Here is a 20,688-nt window from a genome sequence, read left to right as displayed (position 1 = left end):
TTTTGAAAATGCCGGCCGCTCATTATTCAATCTCGTATTCACTGCTTCCTCAGCCCAGGCGCCTATGATTGATTGTAGTCGGACACGCCCCCAAGCTGAGTGACCGCTGTCTCACTGCAACCAATCACAGTCGCCGGCGGATCTATATTATGCAGTAAAATAAATACGTAAATGAACAAAATTGACGTGCGGTCCCCCCCAAATTTGATACGTCAGGGTAAAGCCACACGGCGTAAGGCTGGTATTCTCAGGATGGGGGGGCACCACGTTATGGGGAGCCACCCAGCCAAACAAGAACAGCCAGCAGCCGCCCAGAATTGCCGCATCCATTAGATGCGACATTTCCGGGACTCTACCCAGCTCATCCCTAAGTGGCCTGGTGCGGTGGCAATCGAGGTAATAATGGGTTAATCATGGCAGGTGTCTCCCCGAGATACCTTCCATGATTAACCTGTAAGTTAAAGAAAATAAACACACACATCAAAAAAATCCTTTATTTGGAATAATACACAAAAACAAACACCCTCTTTCACCACTTTATTAAGCCACAAATACCCATCCAGGTCCGGCGTAATCCACGGAAGTCCCACGACGCTCTTAGCTCTGCTACATGAAGGCGACAGGAGCGGCCACATAACATGACCGCTCTCAGTCAGCTCCAGCAGCAACTGAGGTGAGCAGCGCGATCAGCGATGACGTCACTCAGGTCACTTGCGGCCACCACTGGATCCTCCAACTGTGAGAGCAAATCGCCAAAGTGACAGAAGTGAGCTGAGCGATCTGCAAAAAAAGTCACAGGTGAGTTGCGTCTCAGGTGGAGGACTCCAGCTAGCTGCAAGTAACCTGAGTGACGGCAGCGATAATCACGCCGCTAACTTAAGTCACTCAGGGGTTTATCGGTCACCGGTGAGTCCTTCACAGGTGACCACTAATCAGGACGCTACACACAGACAGAGCCCTGGTATGACAATGAAGTCGGGTAAAGTTCATCCGAGTTCATTCTCATCGCATGTCTCTGTCTGTGTCGGCTGTCAGCGGGTATGTAGCAACGACATTTTGCCACACACACGGATCATTTCAAACGGACACCACACGGACATTACATGTACGTATCTCACACATACATGGACATTCCACACGCACACACGGCGAGCATACGCCATCACACGGATGTCACACGTACTGGAGAAACGCCCATAAAAAACGGAACACGCACCCGAAAAACGGAACTTAAGACACTTTTTTTATGCGGAAATGTGGCAGAGGCCTAAGTGACTAAAATATGCTGCATAATGGATTTACAGCACTTTGTAGAAATACAGCAGAGTACAGCGGCTACACAGGGGGCGAGGAACACAAGAGTGTATACAGCACAGAATATAAGGAGCACCAGAGAGTAATCTGCGCCATCTGGAGAGTATATTGTGCTGTATACCTGTACATTGTATTCCACAGCATTGAGTGGGGACATGCGCAGACATCACTAAGTGACACCATCAGGTACAGGAGGAGCGAGGATCCTATAAGGAGATGGGGTCACAATAGACAGAACGTGCTGTATAATGAGGGTCCGGCCATCATTGTCATAAACATCCTCCTTCCACCCAGTAGCTCCTGATAAGAGCAATTAAATCCAGGCTGATGACGGCTCCTGCAGCATTATAAGATAATTCCTATAAAATAGGAGGACGTGGAGACATGAAAAGAAAAGAGCAGAATGTGAGGAAAGATTAGAGGGAACAGAGAAGAGTGTCAGTAAAGTGATGAGATAGGCCGAATCATATGGGGGTAGATATTGAACTGATCGTCCAGCATAGTGCATTCCAGAAAACTGGCTCATCACAAGAGAAGTCCTGAAGACAGAGGTTCACATTATGGAGGATGGGAGTCTCACATCAGACGTCTGTGTCTGGCAATCTGGCAGGCAGGTCACCGGAGCTCACACTCAGGGCTCCTCACTGCCCTCAAAGCTGAAACCTCTGCCGGATTTCCGTGCGGCCGTGTCACGTAATCCGGCAGTCTGGCAGCGGGTGTCAATACATGGAGGACTTTATGCCATTTTTTCAATTATTTATTTGCTTTTACTCTCCAGTTCGGGGACCCAGACATCTCGTGTTAGGGCAGCAACCATAGAAGCCGGCACAGAGGGAGATCTAATGCGCGGACCTGGAAGCAGTGAGACAGCCACTGGAGTCTCAGTAAGGCCAGAGCCACACGTGATAATGACTCGGAGGCTCGGCATCACCCGGCACGGCCGCACACTCTCCGGACAGGAGCGGTCGGCTTTATGTGTTTCTATGTTGCTCAGATGCTCCTGTCCAGAGAGTGTGTGGCCGTGCCGGGTGATGCCGATGCGAGACTCGCCGTTATTAATGTCATCTGTGAATGTATTGCTGTAAAGAAAATATATGTAATAATTGTAATATAATCCTATACATGGCTATTATGCTCTGCTGCATAATCCCTGCGAGTCTGAGCATTGCATTTGCTGAGTAGAGCTGTTCTGTGTCTGATATTGGGATAATCGGGATTGCTGCGATGGCGGCTGCAGTGTAGATACAATAATGCCGCTATGTATCAGCTCTGTGTTTAGCTCCTCATTGTCATCTGCCTTGCTTGTATTGCAGGTAATTCATCTGATCTAATGTTACAGCTAATAATAAACACATCATTATCCCCGCGACTGATATATCGCCGTTCACCTATAGAAGTGAATGGGCTTTATGTTATACAGATTTAGGCCGGTCTCTTATGAATTTATAGTAAATGCTGATGTTACTGACTGCTGGTGATAAATATAATATAATTATTATCGTCACTTACTGCTGCGGATTCTTACATTGCACTACATGGCGTCTGTGTCTGCATAAGTGATGATTGGGACCGACATCCATTGCCTATTGGTCGCTGGTGCTGCTTTGAGCAGCGCTATTGGCTGTGTTCGGCCGTGGTTACTGTTTCCCCGTTGCTCCGCTTTGATAGGCATCAGTGTCCGTCATCTCATGGATCGGAAGCTGATTGCAGGACTGAAGGGAGGAAGCAGGAGTCGCTCCCCGCTGTAGCGATCATGTCGCCTACTATTGTTACATGCATCATATGTAACATCATGTAACTAGACAAGCTGCCACATACCCCTGATGAATCTGTGCAGGAATCAGAAATTCAGATAAAACGCGTAGGGCGCGTACACGATAGAGAGCACAAGCACTAGCGATACAATGATCTACCGCTCAGTTTTATTAATCTACTCAGTCACTGACTTTAATGTTGTAATGGTCACTTGAGAATTTAATACATAATATAATTGACTATGTCTGATAGGGTTGCCATTAGTGAAAAATTATAATAATAATTTGTCCCCTCTCAGACCTATTGATCTATCAGCATTATATGATCTGTTCAGTGACTTGTCTCCTATAATAGAGGAATCAACGCCATATGCATTCAGTCTGCTCTGTAAATAATGGCAGAAGGAATGCTTGCTAAAAAGCCCATGTAATATGTATTGTGGATGGGTAGATCATATTTAGGCAGCAGTTTGCACCTTACTTTTTTCATATTCGTGATTTCCATAATTGAACATTATATGAATGGATTTTAAATGATCAAATAAAGGTCAATTTTTATCTCCAAATTAAGGAAAACTGTGAAATGTTTTTTTAAGACATCTATTACACGTTTAGTGAAAGGGACGTACAGAGGGGTTAAATGCTAAATACACAAATAATTACAGGCTAGTGGAGATTGCTCATTCATCATCTTTTTCCTCTTATTCTTCATCATCCTCCTCTCTTGAACTTTTCAGGCTCAGCAGGGACCTTTTTTGGCTCTAATTCGCCTTTGTACAGATACAGCGCCATGTCCTTGTACGTCTTCAGTTTGGATGTTTCTTCTCGTAAGGCGCCTTGTTTCCTGATGAAATGCAATTCCACATCTCTCCTAATTTCTTTGCAGCGTCCCCAATGGTCAGACCTGGCTGCTGCCCCCTTATTTCAGGATGGAACTTTTCCTTCTCTGTAGCAGACATTGTCTTCCCCTGTTCCCAGCACTTACTGGAGAATAATGCAAAGTTCACAGACGCATCAGGATGATTTTCCTTCTGCTCTTCTCTGCAAGTGTGTACAAAGTAGACATAGGAGGACTCTATATTGTATACTCTGCTGTATATATTGTACACAGTGCTAAATATACTGTACATACTTCTGTATACACTATATACTGTACTCTGTGCTCTATTATTATGGATACTTATAAAAGCCTGTTGTGCTGTGCAGTATATACAACGGCGCTCTGTGTGTGGATTCTGTATATTGTGTCTCCGCTTTTTCCTCCGTATTTCACCTTTTGCACAATAGTTGGTGTCAGATGCGTGAATTAATATTTCTGTGATCACACGGATTTTTTCTGCTTTCTGATGAGGGAGTGAGTCGCATTGTGAAGCCATCGCCCGATCACAGCTCTTCCCTCCATTACAGGCCTCAGAGATAAAAGCTTCACAGAGGATAAGACACAATCTTGTGCCGGAGATCGCACTCATCCTCCTCCGGGTGTGATCCACTAATGTGGGACGTGTCCTCCCCCCAATACTCTGCACACACGGGATAGATTTATATTCCAGCTCCGGGAGGTGCAGGCAGCGGAGGCCATCGCCTGTGTTACCCTTCTGGGCTGTCAGCAGCTCCAGGTCGCCCCCACATCGTACAATCCGCTTCCTGCACGATGGATATTGTAGTGAAGATCCCTGTGGTGGTGACAAGAGCCGGGAATAGGAGGACGAGCTCCCGCAGCAGGTTTATCTTCCCGGACACTCAGTGATGAGCAGATCGGGAGGACGGCGGCGCTGATCCCGGGATCCTCTGCGCTCTTTCCCGGCATCTCTGGCAGTGACGGCCACACACGCTCCGCGGAGATGATGGCGGAGGACAAGTGATGGCGGAAGCTCCTCACCCGTCCGGCTGTAGCCGATAATATAGAGCTTTTATCCCGGGCAGGGAAGCACAAGGAGAGAGCGGAGCTTCACTGGGCTCAGCCGGGAGAAGGCGGGGCCTGTGCTGAGTGGCAGCCAATAGAAGCTCAAGACGGTGCAGCTCAGCAGCCAATCAGTGCGCAGTAAGACTGTATATATAACAGGCGCCTCCCGCTCCGGCCTCAGTATTTTCCTCTCAGGAGATTTTTGTGCTTATTTCCCGCTCACACGATGGCAGAGACCGCACCGGCCGCCGCTCCTCCTCCCGCCGAACCGGCCGCCAAATCTAAGAAGGCGCCGAAGAAATCCGGGGCCGCCAAGAAAAGCAGCAAATCCTCCGGTCCCAGCGCCTCCGAGCTGATCATGAAAGCCGTGTCCGCCTCCAAGGAGCGCAGTGGGGTGTCTCTGGCCGCCCTGAAGAAGCTTCTGTCTGCCGGAGGATACGATGTGGAGAGGAATAACAGCCGCCTGAAGCTGGCCATCAAGGCTCTGGTCAACAAGGGCTCCCTGCTCCAGGTGAAGGGCAGCGGCGCCTCCGGGTCCTTCAAGCTGAACAAGAAGCAGGAGACGAAGGACAAAGCGGCCAAGAAGAAGCCAGCAGCTGCGGCCAAGCCTAAGAAGCCGGCAGCCAAGAAAGCGGCCAAATCTCCGAAGAAGCCCAAGAAGGCTCCGGCCGCGGCCAAGAAAAGCCCGAAAAAGGCCAAGAAGCCCGCAGCAGCCGCCAAGAAAGCGGCAAAGAGCCCCAAGAAGCCGAAGGCCGCTCCAAAGCCCAGGAAGGTGACGAAGAGTCCGGCTAAGAAGGCGGCAAAACCCAAAGCTGCCAAGAGTCCGGCTAAGAAGGCGACTAAAGCCAAGAAGCCCGCGGCCAAGAAATAAGCGGGAGCCGCTCTGTCCTCCTACCACAAAGGCTCTTCTCAGAGCCACCACCTTGTCCTGCAGAGCTGTATGATCAGTGTCACCACCTTGTCCTGCAGAGCTGTATGATCAGTGTCACCACCTTGTCCTGCAGAGCTGTATGATCAGTGTCACCACCTTGTCCTGCAGAGCTGTATGATCAGTGCCACCACCTTGTCCTGCAGAGCTGTATGATCAGTGCCACCACCTTGTCCTGCAGAGCTGTATGATCAGTGCCACCACCTTGTCCTGCAGAGCTGTATGATCAGTGCCACCACCTTGTCCTGCAGAGCTGTATGATCAGTGTCACACCTTGTCCTGCAGAGCTGTATGATCAGTGTCACGACCTTGTCCTGCAGAGCTGTATGATCAGAGCCACCACCTAATCCTGCAGAACTGTATGATCAGTGTCACCACCTTGTCCTGCAGAGCTGTATGATCAGTGCCACCACCTTGTCCTGCATAGCTGTATGATCAGTGTCACCACCTTGTCCTGCAGAGCTGTATGATCAGTGTCACCACCTTGTCCTGCAGAGCTGTATGATCAGTGTCACCACCTTGTCCTGCAGAGCTGTATGATCAGTGCCACCACCTTGTCCTGCATAGCTGTATGATCAGTGTCACCACTTTGTCCTGCAGAGCTGTATGATCAGTGCCACCACCTTGTCCTGCAGAGCTGTATGATCAGTGCCACCACCTTGTCCTGCAGAGCTGTTTCTGTGCCACCACCTTGTCCTGCAGAGCTGTTTCTGTGCCACCACCTTGTCCTGCAGAGCTGTTTCTGTGCCACCACCTTGCCCCCTCTGTATGATCAGTGTCACAACCTTGTCCCCTGTGCATACACTTTATCGCTTCCCTTTGATCAGTGCTTGTCTATTGATTCGCGCGGTGATGTCATATACAAGGGGCGGTAGATGCCGGGAGCAGTTCTCGGGGATGTAGTGATAATGCGGGAGCTGCACTGTTCAGCGCTGTGTGCGGGGAGATGGAGCTGCAGTTACATCGATGTCGTTTGCTCCAAATCTGCGTGTAGCCTGGAGGGGATAAGAGCGGGGTTAGTGGGGGGTGGAGCTTCTAAAAATGATTGGTCACAGACATTGGATGATTTTCTTTTGTGGTAGTAGTCAATAGCGTGCAGGGGGCGTGTTTCTCACAGACCAATGAGGACGCGCATAGGAGGATAAATACTCTGCTCCCGCCGCTCCTCTCATCACTCCTGTTCTCTTCAATATAGAGCTATGGCCAGAACTAAGCAGACCGCCCGTAAATCCACCGGAGGGAAAGCTCCCCGCAAGCAGCTGGCCACTAAGGCCGCCAGGAAGAGCGCTCCCGCCACCGGCGGAGTGAAGAAGCCGCATCGGTACCGGCCGGGGACAGTCGCTCTCCGGGAGATCCGCCGCTACCAGAAATCCACCGAGCTGCTGATCCGGAAGCTTCCCTTCCAGCGCCTGGTGAGAGAGATCGCCCAGGACTTCAAGACCGATCTGCGCTTCCAGAGCTCGGCCGTCATGGCCCTGCAGGAGGCCAGCGAGGCTTATCTGGTGGGGCTGTTCGAGGACACCAACCTGTGCGCCATCCACGCCAAGAGGGTCACCATCATGCCCAAAGACATCCAGCTGGCCCGCCGCATCCGCGGGGAGAGGGCGTAGATCTGTCCCGCACCCCCGAGCACAACACAAAGGCTCTTTTCAGAGCCACCACATCCTCCCTCAGACGAGCTGATTCCTGGCCTCTGATTCTCCTCATTCCCCGCAGTGTCCGGGGCGCGGTCTCTACATGTGACGGGCGGCGCTGCGGAGGCTCCTCTTCTGTTCATACTTTCCGCAGCTCTGCCTGTATCTGTAGTATCGCGCCCGCGGTTTATTTCAGTTTCTCCTCGTATTGAGAGCGGCTCATTGTGCGGTGTCTCCGGGGTCTGATTGCGACTCCGGATCTCATTCACTCAGGAGTGATCTCGGGCTTTCTGAATGGAGCTTTCTGCACTAAACTGACCCCCTCGAACCCCCCCCCCCCCCGACTTTATTATCCCTCTTGTCCTCCAGATGTCAGAAGCTGTGGGATCTGGAGATCTCGCAGGGGATCCCCTCTCTCACTCCAGGTCGTATTCTGTCTGGAGAATATCTGCAGGTTGGGCGCAGATTGTATCGGGCTGTGATACGGTTATTGGGATGCTGTGTCTGATGTCGGAAGCTGTGGGATCTGGAGATCTCGCAGGGGGATCCTCTCACTCCAGGTCGCTTTTCTGTCCGGAGAATGTCTGCAGATTGTATCGGGCTGTGATGTCGCTCTGCACATTCTTATAGTGACGCGTTTGTTATTAGTTCAGATTCTTAGACTCGTTTTTAATGAGGAGATGAATAAAAACCAACTTCAGCGTCTGCAGATCTGTGTCGGATTGTAGAGATCTCAGCAGAACGTCCGCCCTGAGGCCGCGTGTTACACGACGGAGACAAAGAGCGGGAGGAGCTATCAGCCACTGAGCGGGAAGTTCAAATTAGGGATTCAGCCAATCAGCACTCTGCATAAAAACTATGGCCCCGCCCACAAGCCCCTCACGTTACAGGCACCACGTGGTTTCTGTGCTGGAGCTTCCCCGCAGGCATCGGGGCGGACCGCACAGAGGACTGCGGCTGATGACTCTTCAGCTCCGCCTTTTCCTCTAATTCTCGTTTTCCAATCTCCGTTGTTGTTTTTGCAGCTTCTAACGTGAAATATCTGAATGTAGAAGTAAAAGTCGCTGTCAGGAGAGTGAACCGCGGCCGCTCAGCACCGAGACTCCGCTCCTGCAGTCACTGCTTCCTCCATGTTATTGTTATTCTCTCTCCAGTGAAGAGATCTTTCTGCTCTCATCATGCCTGATCCCGCCAAGTCCGCCCCAGCGCCCAAGAAGGGCTCCAAGAAAGCCGTGACCAAGACTCAGAAGAAGGACGGCAAGAAGCGGAGGAAGAGCCGGAAGGAGAGCTATGCCATCTACGTGTACAAGGTGCTGAAGCAGGTGCACCCCGACACCGGCATCTCCTCCAAGGCCATGGGCATCATGAACTGCTTCGTCGGTGACATCTTCGAGCGCATCGCAGGGGAAGCCTCCCGCCTGGCGCACTACAACAAGCGCCACACCATCACCTCCCGGGAGATCCAGACCGCCGTGCGCCTGCTGCTGCCCGGAGAGCTGGCCAAGCACGCCGTGTCCGAGGGCACCAAGGCCGTCACCAAGTACACCAGCGCCAAGTGATCCCCACCGCTGCTCCGCACCACAAAGGCTCTTCTAAGAGCCACCACATGGTCTACAGCAGGGCTTTATACTGCGCTGCATGGGGTATTGCGGTCTCCAGTGCGCTCCTATCTGTGGCTCCTGTAACCGCTTTTCTCAATAGGTTTTATTGCAGTCGGAGCCGCCGCTGAGAGGACGGAGCACAATATGGAGGGAGTGAAGTATGAATACACTAGTATGGGGATGTTCCCGGATGTGGGTGAATGTCAGTTTCTTATACAGCTCTATGTGGTGAGTGCAGAGCAGTGTATGGTGGTGGTAGATGCAGGATGTACAGCACTATATGGCAGTGGTTTTTGGGAAGCACGTTGTGGGAAGTATAGAGCACTATAAAAGGCTAAACATTAAAATACGGTGGTGTACAGCACTATATGGGGGTTATATAGCGGTATATGGAGATATTCAGCACGATATTGGAGTACACAGCAGTATATGGAGATTTGTCTATTAAACAGCGAGAAAAAATAACCGGGAAATTCAAAATCACCAAATGTTCTGCGCTCAGCCAATCAGCAAAAGAGGGGCGGAGCTGAAAATGGAAAGTAACTTATATCCCCGCCCCCTGCGTCACCTCCTGTTCTTCTCCAGTGCCGCTCTATATACGGGCATTGTGCATCAGTCTCTATAGTGGAAATAGATTGTTTCTGACTATGTTAAGATGAGCGGCGCTGCGCTCGATCACTGCAGTCTGTGCTGCTCTAGGGTCAGCTGGGAATATCGCGGGCACAAAGGTGTTAACACTGAGCGCTTGTGGGTGGAGCCAGGGCCGTACTGAGTGCTGATTGGCTGAGCGCTGAATGTGAAATTCCCGCACAATGGCTGAGTTTCACGCGCTCTTTGTTCCCTGTGATCCGCGGTTTCAGGCGGGAGCGGCTGCTGCGGGTGACGTCACATGCGCTGTTAGAGGTGTCCGGCCCCTTCTGTGTCCAGTTAGTGCAGTGTAACCCTTGTAGTGCTGGAGACACGTTATCCATACTGCTATACACCCCCATATAGTGCAGTAACCTCCCCTCATGGTGCTGGATATCGCCATACACTGCTGTGTGCACCGCCTTATTGTGCTGTATAGTTTCCATCCACAAAGTTCTGTTCTTGCAGCATCTGGAGACATTTCGAGCACTAAAGGGTTAACACACTGTTCCTGTAGGCGGAGCTAAATTCATACTCTACTGATTGACTGAGCCTGTAACGGGGTGCCGGGGGTGCCTCGGGGGTTGTAGTCGTGGCCCCTTCCTGTATCAGGCTAACCCCCAGCGCAGCCGTCACTTTTGGGACAGGGGATTGTTTCGTGGGGCAGAGTGTGGATGAAGAGAGCACGCTGACGGACATTACATTCCTCCCCTCTTTTTGCCTTAGCCTCCCGGCAAGATTCGCATCTGAAAAACAAAATCTTAACCAGCAGGGCAATCTCTTATTAAAACTTTTAAACCTTCATGTAAAACACAATCAACAGCCGCACAAGTCAAGTGCCCGGAGTGCCTCCCAGGGAGCTCCCGGTCTTTGCAGCAGGTTTGCCCGGAGGCCTTCAACAGGCGCTCCCGGTCTTGGCTGGTCTTCTGCCCGGAGACTTTCACAGCACTCCCGGTCTTTGTAGGCAGGGAGCACAGACAATAAAAGTCTCCGTCAACATCACAGAGGGAGTCCTTGCACAGTCCGGCATCAGGCTTCTTCCGGGCTCGGTAACTTGAACGTTGTTACAACTATAAATCTTCACCGGTTCTTTCAACAATACCGGTTCTTAGCACAGATATGTCCACCACTTCCTGTCGCTATGATTCACACGGGGTGGTAAGCTCGTAGCCATTTGGCCCGCTGGGCCCTCACGTAATCGGAGAGGGACTGGCCTGGCAAGTGGCGCAGCCTCCGGAACGGTTCATAGTTAACCGGTGTCTCCGATTCCTCTGTCTCCGGTTTTGGCCCCTCGACTCCCGGCGGAGGTGACGGGGTAGCTGGACGGGACGGCTGTGGGCTCCCAACAACGACCACCGGGTGCGTCACCATACTCTGGCGAATCGCCAATACCGCCGGCGTTCCCTTTTCCGGCTCAGCTACCGGTTCTGTAATCACTCCTGGCGACACCGCCAGCGTATTTCTTGGCCAACAAGTCTCAGCCAGTACCGGTCTCTGCTGCATACGTCTCCGGCACTGACATTCCTCCCACTCGATCTCTTGTTGCCACTGTGCGGCCTCCTGGGCAGTGGGCATCCGGGTCACTCCCACGGCAAATAGGCCCCGGCATCCTACTTCTCTCCGGAACTTCACTTTCTCCCCCGGGTACAGTGTATGGAGTCGTTGAGGTAACCCTTCAATGTCCGGATTCACCCGGTTATAAAAAAAATGATCACCGGTCTCATCGTCTTCTATGAACCCGTATCCCTCGCTCTGGTTGAACTTGACCACGGTGCCAAGGCTACACTGCCGATCAAATTCTTCACTAAGGGGACCGGCCATCATCTCCCGGGCCACGGTCTCGGCCAGCAGCCTTTCTCGCACTGGGTCTACCTCTGTTACGGGGGGACCAGCAGATTAGGACCAGGGGGTATATATCCTAATCGCCAGTCGGGGCCCACCATGCTCCAGATGAGAAAGGAGCTGCTGGCACCTGAGGGTTAGGCGGAGACTATAGAGCTGGATGGCTCTGAGATAACCCAGGAACTCCGGGAACCGGTCACGTGTGTTGGGACACGTCAGACCGGACGACAACCCGAATAGCGTTTTGGTGCACCTAGCGCTACACCAACCACGTGTGCAGGAAACACGTCAGGCCGGGTGGTAACCAGGTAGCGTTGACCGGAAGACCGCCACAAAAGCGCCCTGTCGGCCACGTGTGTAGGACACGTCAGGCCGAGCGGTCCTCCGATTAGCGTTTCTGGCCACCTCTCGACTGGCCACGTGTGTGTAGGACACGTCAGGCCAGATGGGTACACCAGTAGCGTTGACCGGGAAGCCGAGGAGGATAAGAAACACCCTGTTAACTCCACAGGGGTCCTGGGGTACGCTGTCCGTGCACGTAGGGGGCACAACCGGACAGGTGGTGCAGCAGGTGCGTTGTCAGTGTGCGTAGGGGGCACAATCGGACAGGTGGCGCAGCAGGTGCGTTGTCCGTGTGCGTAGGGGACACAATCGGACAGGTGGCGCAGCAGGTGCGTTGTCCGTGTGCGTAGAGAGCACAATCGGAAAGGAAGCACAGCAGCCGCAGCCCAGTTAACGCCACTGGGCTGCTATAGCAAGACTGGAACGGCAGGAGGGAAGCACGGCGCCTGACCCTGATGTGCCGAGCCACGAATCTTGGCGTGACAGGCACCGTTCGCCTAACCCTACCTACCGCTTCCCAACATAGGCTTATGCCGCAATAAGGCTCTAACATGGAGGTGTGCTCTGACTGAGCAAAAGTGAAGACTGCACACCTCCATGTTGTCTCCAGCCCCTTTTATAACCTGGGTCCACCCCAAACCCAGGGTGGAACCACCAAGGTCCAATAGCAGAGTGCCATGTCATCAGTGACGTCACATGTGACCTATCCGGAACCGCCACGTCGTTGATGACCTCATGGCAGCCACGCCCCAAACACTTCACCAGTCATCGTCAGACGACCAATACTGAGGTGCCAGATCATAGGGGCGGGCCTCTGCGAGCCAGTCCGGAGTTGCCACGTCATCAGGACACCTGACACCCTCTGCCCTATCAGGGTCTGCCACCTCACGGACATGCTCAGTGAGGTCCTTACCGGACATAGCCTCTGATGCACTAAGTGCCTGAGCCATAGGCTTAGAAAGCAGACTATCAGTTTGAGCATGCTCAGTAGGCACATCCCAGAACTTAGACACAGCATGAAGTCCAAGTACCTGTGCAAATAGGCTGTTAGGGTTAATTGTGGGAGCATGCTCAGTAGCCTGAACTGAGGACTTAGTCTCAGACATAACACAAACAGGCTGAGCATGCTCACTAGGCAAAACACCGGGCTTAAACTCTGGCTGGGGTAAATCGGCGCACGCATGCGCACTAGCCGCCTCTCCACACTTAGACGTGGTGGAAGGAACAGCCAACTGGACGACCCGAGGCACGGCCAAGAACGGCAGCCGGCGCCTGGACGCAACAGGAACTGCAGCAGTCTGCTTGCGGCTATGGCGGCGCCGGTTCGTAACAGTACCCCCCCTCTAGCGGCCCTCCCACTCGAATGGTCTATAGTCACCACAGATACCACTGAGCGACTGGTGGAAGATGGAGACATGCAGTGGGAGATACAAGACTCGCTCCACCGCGTAATCACCCCCAGACGACCAGTCGATATGTGGGGAATGCCGCTTCAACCAAGGAATACCCAGCAGAATATCATCTGCACCCTTAGGGAGAACCAGAAATTAAATGGTCTCCCTATGCCCAGATGACATGGCAAGGGTAATGGGCACTGTCCGCTGGTGAATTACCTTGGGCAACAAGGACCCATCCACCACACGGACTCTCACTGGCCTTGGCATTTGCACCAGCGGGATGGCATGCCGCCGGGCAAAAGAGGAGGAGATGAACCTATCCCCAGCACCTGTGTCCACACTTGCCCTTGTGGACCATGTTGACCCCTTAAAGGAAATGGACGCGGGAAACGTCACCCTAATGGATGACGCAGAGTCCAGTCTACCTCCAGCTATGGTCACCAATCGTGGTCGCTTATCCTGACGCTTTGGGCAACGGTTGGCATAATGACCATACTGCCCACAAGCGAAACAGGAAATGCCCTTGCGACTCGAAGACCTAGCAACACCAACCCTAGAGATGTCCATAGGGACAGAGATGTCCTCTAAGGGAGGTGCAGTAGGAGAGACCACTACAGTGGCTGAATGACCCTCTGACCTGCGCTCCAGCTGACGTTCGGAGGTCCGCAGGTCAATGCGGGTAGCCAGAGTCATGAGGCCCTCAAGGGTAGTTGGTACCTCACGTGACGCAAATGCGTCCTTCACGTGCGAGGCTAATCCCCTCCAAAACAGTGGAATGAGAGTCCTCTCTGACCACCCCAGTTCTGCAGCAAGTGTCCGGAAACTCACAGCATATTGACTTGAGGAGGTACGCCCCTGCTCCAAAGTCAGTAGCTGTAGGGCCGAGTCGTGACTGACCTGAGGCCCCAGGAACACTTGTCGCAAGGACTCCAACAACTCCTTAGATTCCTGTACTACGGGGTCATTCCTCTCCCACAATGGTGTAGCCCACTCCAGTGCTCTATCAGAGAGCAAGGAGATGATAAACCCCACCTTCGACCTCTCTGTAGGAAACCGTGCAGCCAACAGCTCTAGATGGACTGAGCACTGGTTCACGAATCCCCTACATGCCTTGCTGTTCCCCGTAAACTTGTTGGGCAGCGAGAGGTGAGGGAGGGTTGGAGTAGGCTTGGTAACTGACACCATTGCAGCCGCTTGAGCCACCACATCATCCATATCAGCAGCAAGAGCAGACTTCTCCAGAGACCTCACTCTGGCATCAAGCTGCAGCATGAACTGACGTAGCTGCTCCATCTCCGCCATGCCAGCCAGACCCTGGCGCAGTCTAAGGGTATGTGCGCACGTTGCTTTTTACCTGCTTTTTACCTGCTTTTTTGCTGCTTTTTCTTCTGCGCTGTTTAATGCCAAAATGGATGTGTTCTTCTATTCAAGCAAAGTCTATGGGAATTTGGGTTTCTTGTTCACACTATGTTGTTCAAAATGCTGCCTTTTTGTGGCAGAACTTTGGTCAAAAACTCAGCTTTGCAGTGCAAAACCCAAAAGGCAAAAACAATTGACATGTTGCTTCTTTGAAAAGCTGAGTTTTTGACCAAAGTTCTGCCTCAAAAAGGCAGCATTTTGAACAACATAGTGTGAACAAGAAACCCAAATTCCCATAGACTTTGCTTGAATAGAAGAACACATCCATTTTGGCATTAAACAGCGCAGAAGAAAAAGCAGCAAAAAAGCAGGTAAAAAGCAGGTAAAAAGCAACGTGCGCACATACCCTTACTGTTACGGGGGGACTGGCAGATTAGGACCAGGGGGTATATATCCTAATCGCCAGTCGGGGCCCACCGTGCTCCAGATGACAAAGGAGCTGCTGGCACCTGAGGGTTAGGCGGAGACTATAGAGCTGGATGGCTCTGAGATAACCCAGGAACTCCGGGAACCGGTCACGTGTGTTGGGACACGTCAGACCGGACGACAACCCGATTAGCGTTTTGGTGCACCTAGCGCTACACCAACCACGTGTGCAGGAAACACATCAGGCCGGGTGGTAACCAGGTAGCGTTGAACGGAAGACCGCCACAAAAGCGCCCTGTCGGCCACGTGTGTAGGACACGTCAGGCCGAGCGGTCCTCCGATTAGCGTTTCTAGCCACCTCTCGACTGGCCACGTGTGTGTAGGACACGTCAGGCCAGATGGGTACACCAGTAGCGTTGACTGGGAAGCCGAGGAGGATAAGGAACACCCTGTTAACTCCACAGGGGTCCTGGGGTACGCTGTCCGTGCACGTAGGGGGCACAACCGGACAGGTGGCGCAGCAGGTGCGTTGTCCGTGTGCATAGGGGGCACAATCGGACAGGTGGCGCAGCAGGTGCGTTGTCCGTGTGCGTAGGGGACACAATCGGACAGGTGGCGCAGCAGGTGCGTTGTCCGTGTGCGTAGGGAGCACAATCGGAAAGGAAGCACAGCAGCCGCAGCCCAGTTAACGCCACTGGGCTGCTATAGCAAGACTGGAACGGCAGGAGGGAAGCACGGCGCCTGACCCTGATGTGCCGAGCCACGAATCTTGGTGTGACAGGCACCGTTCGCCTAACCCTACCTACCGCTTCCCAACATAGGCTTATGCCGCAATGAGGCTCTAACATGTAGGTGTGCTCTGACTGAGCAAAAGTGAAGACTGCGCACCTCCATGTTGTCTCCAGCCCCTTTTATAACCTGGGTCCGCCCCAAACCCAGGGTGGAACCACCAAGGTCCAATAGCAGAGTGCCATGTCATCAGTGACCTCACATGCGACCTATCCGGAACCGCCACGTCATTGATGACCTCATGGCAGCCACGCCCCAAACACTTCACCAGTCATCGTCTGACGACCAATACTGAGGTGCCAGATCATAGGGGCGGGCCTCTGCGAGCCAGTCCGGAGTTGCCACGTCATCAGGACACCTGACACCCTCTGCCCTATCAGGGCCTGCCACCTCATGGACATGCTCAGTGAGGTCCTTACCGGACCTAGCCTCTGATGCACTAAGTGCCTGAGCATGCTCAGTAGCCTGAGCCATAGGCTTAGAAAGCAGACTATCAGTTTGAGCATGCTCAGTAGGCAAATCCCAGAACTTAGACACAGCATGAAGTCCAAGTACCTGTGCAAAGAGGCTGTTAGGGTTAATTGTGGGAGCATGCTCAGTAGCCTGAACTGAGGACTTAGTCTCAGACATAACACAAACAGGCTGAACATGCTCACTAGGCAAAACACCGGGCTTAAACTCTGGCTGGGATAAATCCGCGCACGCATGCGCACTAGCCGCCTCTCCACACTTAGACATGGTGGAAGGAACAGCCAACTGGACGACCCGAGGCACGGCCAAGAACGGCAGCCGCCGCCTGGGCGCAACAGGAACCGCAGCAGGCTGCTTGCGGCTATGGCGGCGCCGGTTCGTAACAACCTCAGGCGGCGGGGACTGTCGTCGGGTTAGGGGCGCCGGCTTCACCGGCTCCCAGAAAAATCCCCACTCGTCTTCTTCAAACTCCAGGACATGTTGCTCTCCCGGGGCCAGAACTTCTGTGGGGACTGGAGGTCCTACCTTGACCGGCGTCACCACCTCCGGACTCTGGAGGGGTATTCCCATTGTCTCGCTTTTCGGCTGCAGTTGCGTCTTGTAGGTGGCCCGGACTTCAGTGGATGTTTCACCGGTCACGGCATCCCACGAAGTGACCCATGTAACTTTTGCGGGCCGCTCTGGACCTCCTGGCACAGCCGGTAGCTTAATGGTAAGTGCCTCCTTGGCTACACTCTGCCTCGGGCGTCCTCTTCCCAGGCTGGTTGCCACCAGTGCGCCCGCTGCAGCTCGCTGCTTTGTCTGGGTCTCCATCTCACTTAGTCAGTTGCTGAGTTGGCGTCTCTTGCAGCTCTTCCTGTAATGGCGCCGGGAACGGTGGAGATGCTGGGGAAGATGGAGGCGGGCCTTCTTTTCCCGCTCTTGCGTACACTCCACCCCCAGTCTCGCACACCAAATCGACCCAGCATAGGCGACACTTCTTTTTTTCTGTAACGCCGCCCTCTTCACATGTCTTCAGCAGCATCTTGGGGCCAGCACCTCCCCTCTTTGGGCGGCGCACTCTGTACTTCTTTTTCTTCGCCGGCCAGCTCAGGGTTCTTCGCTTGGCGCCAATTCTTTGCGTGCTCGCTGTATTCGTGAAGACGGCGGCCATCTTAGCGCCATCTTGTGCCTGGTCCAACGCCTTAGGCACCACTTGGTCTTCTAATAATGAATGAACGAAAAAAGTCTTCAGCTCACCTGCTGCCCGGACTGCTCAGCCTTGCGGGTGCCAGGATCCCACGGTCTATCCTGACCGGTAGCAGAGATGTGGGAAGGAGAGGGAGAGGGAGTGATCCAGCACAATTCCTCCTTAGTTTAAAACATTTAGGATCTTTATTGAAACTTCTTTAAAAACATGGTGAAGACCGAAAATAAACTTGCATAGTAAAGGCGCAATTCATGAGGGCTTTACGCGTTTCGGACTGAAAATAAAACCAACTAGTCCTTAGTCATAAGTGTCTCATGAATCCAAAGAAGCTACTGAAATAGACTTACTCATTAAGTGAGGAAAAGGGAGGGGTGGAAAAATGTGTGGAAAAGTGTGTTAATTACCACAGGAAAAAGAAAAAAAAAAAAAAAAAAAAAAAAAAGGGGAGAGAAAAATATGAAGAAAGTTGGAGAAGGAAAGGCAGATAAATAACAGGAAATTCTTAAGCTCTATACGATTGAAACTGCTGTTCCAGGTTATAATAAACATATAAACGATGAATCACACTATATTCAGTAAATACATATTCAATTAATTATAAACGCAAAAAACCCCTAAAAATCCAGACAACTAATTAGAAAACCGTGCAAATAAATACAATAGTGTATAAACTTATACAGGGAGAATGTATGATATATAGAATGAAAAATGCCAAATCTTTGGCTAGTGTTATGCAGGGAGGTGGGGTGGGAGAAGGAAGGGGGGGGGGGGGGACGGATGGGATGGGGGAGGGGGGGGGGGAGGAAGGGGGGGGGGAGAAGTCGAGGGATAATTCCATAATTACGGAATTATGAATTCGCCAGCTGAACCCTGGATATCGTTCATTTTATTATTTCTACTTATTTTTTATTCTTTATTTTTTATTTTTTATAATTTATTTGATCATTGGCTGCAAATTAACACATCTCTATGTGGATAACATTCATAGGGGATGTACAAGGTTGGAGGTTAAAAGCCCGAATTATTTCCCATTTATTATATTAAGGCTGTATTTTGGCATAAGGTTAGTATATTGGGGATCGCGATGATGGATATAATTAAATTATTCTCCTGCCTATTAGATATAGATTAAATATTATAATCTTTTCGTGAATATATTTTTTATTTTTTATTTTTTATTGTTGTCCCTCACATCCATAGCACTGATTCTATAACCGTCGATTTTGTAATGGTTACTCCCAAATTAGATATCAAGAGATGGATGAATGAATGAGAGGCTGACTGTTTGTTTTGTTTGTTTTTTGTTTTTTGTTTTTTTTTGTTGTTGTTTGTTTTTTTTTTTGTTTTGTTTTGTTTTGTTTTTGTTTTTTTTTTTTTTTTGTTTTTTTTTCTTTTTTCTCGTCAGCCTCTCATTCATTCATCCATCTCTTGATATCTAATTTGGGAGTAACCATTACAAAATCGACGGTTATAGAATCAGTGCTATGGATGTGAGGGACAACAATAAAAAATAAAAAATATATTCACGAAAAGATTATAATATTTAATCTATATCTAATAGGCAGGAGAATAATTTAATTATATCCATCATCGCGATCCCCAATATACTAACCTTATGCCAAAATACAGCCTTAATATAATAAATGGGAAATAATTCGGGCTTTTAACCTCCAACCTTGTACATCCCCTATGAATGTTATCCACATAGAGATGTGTTAATTTGCAGCCAATGATCAAATAAATTATAAAAAATAAAAAATAAAGAATAAAAAATAAGTAGAAATAATAAAATGAACGATATCCAGGGTTCAGCTGGCGAATTCATAATTCCGTAATTATGGAATTATCCCTCGCCTTCTCCCCCCCCCCCCCTTCCTCCCCCCCCCCCCCCCTCCCCCATCCCATCCGCCCCCCCCCCCCCCCCCTTCCTTCTCCCACCCCACCTCCCTGCATAACACTAGCCAAAGATTTGGCATTTTTCATTCTATATATCATACATTCTCCCTGTATAAGTTTATACACTATTGTATTTATTTGCACGGTTTTCTAATTAGTTGTCTGGATTTTTAGGGTTTTTTTTGCGTTTATAATTGAATATGTATTTACTGAATATAGTGTGATTCATCGTTTATATGTTTATTATAACCTGGAACAGCAGTTTCAATCGTATAGAGCTTAAGAATTTCCTGTTATTTATCTGCCTTTCCTTCTCCAACTTTCTTCATATTTTTCTCTCCCCTTTTTTTTTTTTTTTTTTTTTTTTTTTTTTTTTTTTTCTTTTTCCTGTGGTAATTAACACACTTTTCCACACATTTTTCCACCCCTCCCTTTTCCTCACTTAATGAGTAAGTCTATTTCAGTAGCTTCTTTGGATTCATGAGACACTTATGACTAAGGACTAGTTGGTTTTATTTTCAGTCCGAAACGCGTAAAGCCCTCATGAATTGCGCCTTTACTATGCAAGTTTATTTTCGGTCTTCACCATGTTTTTAAAGAAGTTTCAATAAAGATCCTAAATGTTTTAAACTAAGGAGGAATTGTGCTGGATCACTCCCTCTCCCTCTCCTTCCCACATCACCACTTGGTCTTCACCTTCAGGGATCGGGTCCCCCCGCAGATAGTCCGAATCCTGCCGACTACGTAACACCCCACATGTAACGGGGTTCCGGGGGTGCCTCGGGGGTTGTAGTCGTGGCCCCTTCCTGTATCAGGCTAACCCCCAGCGCAGCCGTCACTTTTGGGACAGGGGATTGTTTCGTGGGGCAGAGTGTGGATGAAGAGAGCACGCTGACGGACGCAGGAAGATTCTGCAGGCGGAGATCAGTTGAACCAAACGGCATTTTATTGCACATAGTTTCACAACAGGCTCAATGCACGAATCTTGTAACAAGCAATCACAATTCCTGCCAGGGAAAAACTGTTCCTGTCTTCTCTTCTCAGGGAACCTTGCCCGGCTACTCTAGTTTTCTTCACCTGGGCTCCCGCTCCGGCTACCGCAGATTTGACCCACACAACTCTGTTTCACCGACTAGGACACTTTCTTCTCCTTTCTTTTGCTAGCTATATAGCGGTTATATAGTGGTATATGGAGATATTCAGCACAATATTGGAG

At 50.8% G+C, this 20,688-nt stretch overlaps 3 protein-coding genes across 3 annotated transcripts; all 3 read left to right on the top strand.

Moving 5' to 3' along the window:
- Positions 1–5,197: 5,197 nt before the first annotated feature.
- LOC142301017 (histone H1.11R-like) lies at positions 5,198–5,842 on the top strand. The gene has a single exon (XM_075342038.1). It carries the CDS (start codon positions 5,198–5,200, stop codon positions 5,840–5,842), a length of 645 nt encoding a protein of 214 aa, XP_075198153.1.
- Positions 5,843–7,098: 1,256 nt separating this feature from the next.
- On the top strand, positions 7,099–7,509 carry LOC142302240 (histone H3). The gene has a single exon (XM_075343318.1). It carries the CDS (start codon positions 7,099–7,101, stop codon positions 7,507–7,509), a length of 411 nt encoding a protein of 136 aa, XP_075199433.1.
- Positions 7,510–8,688: 1,179 nt separating this feature from the next.
- On the top strand, positions 8,689–9,092 carry LOC142301016 (histone H2B 1.1). Its single transcript, XM_075342037.1, has one exon. It carries the CDS (start codon positions 8,712–8,714, stop codon positions 9,090–9,092), a length of 381 nt encoding a protein of 126 aa, XP_075198152.1. The 5' UTR covers positions 8,689–8,711.
- The last annotated feature ends 11,596 nt before the right edge of the window (positions 9,093–20,688 follow it).

Source organism: Anomaloglossus baeobatrachus, chromosome 4, assembly GCF_048569485.1.
Source record: "Anomaloglossus baeobatrachus isolate aAnoBae1 chromosome 4, aAnoBae1.hap1, whole genome shotgun sequence".
Lineage (NCBI taxonomy): Eukaryota > Metazoa > Chordata > Amphibia > Anura > Aromobatidae > Anomaloglossus > Anomaloglossus baeobatrachus.
Note: the sequence above shows the minus strand (reverse complement) of the source record. Positions and strands in the feature narration are given on the sequence as shown.

What these genes read in the sequence shown, in the direction of transcription:
- LOC142301016 (XM_075342037.1), top strand. Translation starts at nt 8,712, where the DNA reads ATGCCTGATCCCGCCAAGTCCGCCCCAGCGCCCAAGAAGGGCTCCAAG.
- LOC142301017 (XM_075342038.1), top strand. Translation starts at nt 5,198, where the DNA reads ATGGCAGAGACCGCACCGGCCGCCGCTCCTCCTCCCGCCGAACCGGCC.
- LOC142302240 (XM_075343318.1), top strand. Translation starts at nt 7,099, where the DNA reads ATGGCCAGAACTAAGCAGACCGCCCGTAAATCCACCGGAGGGAAAGCT.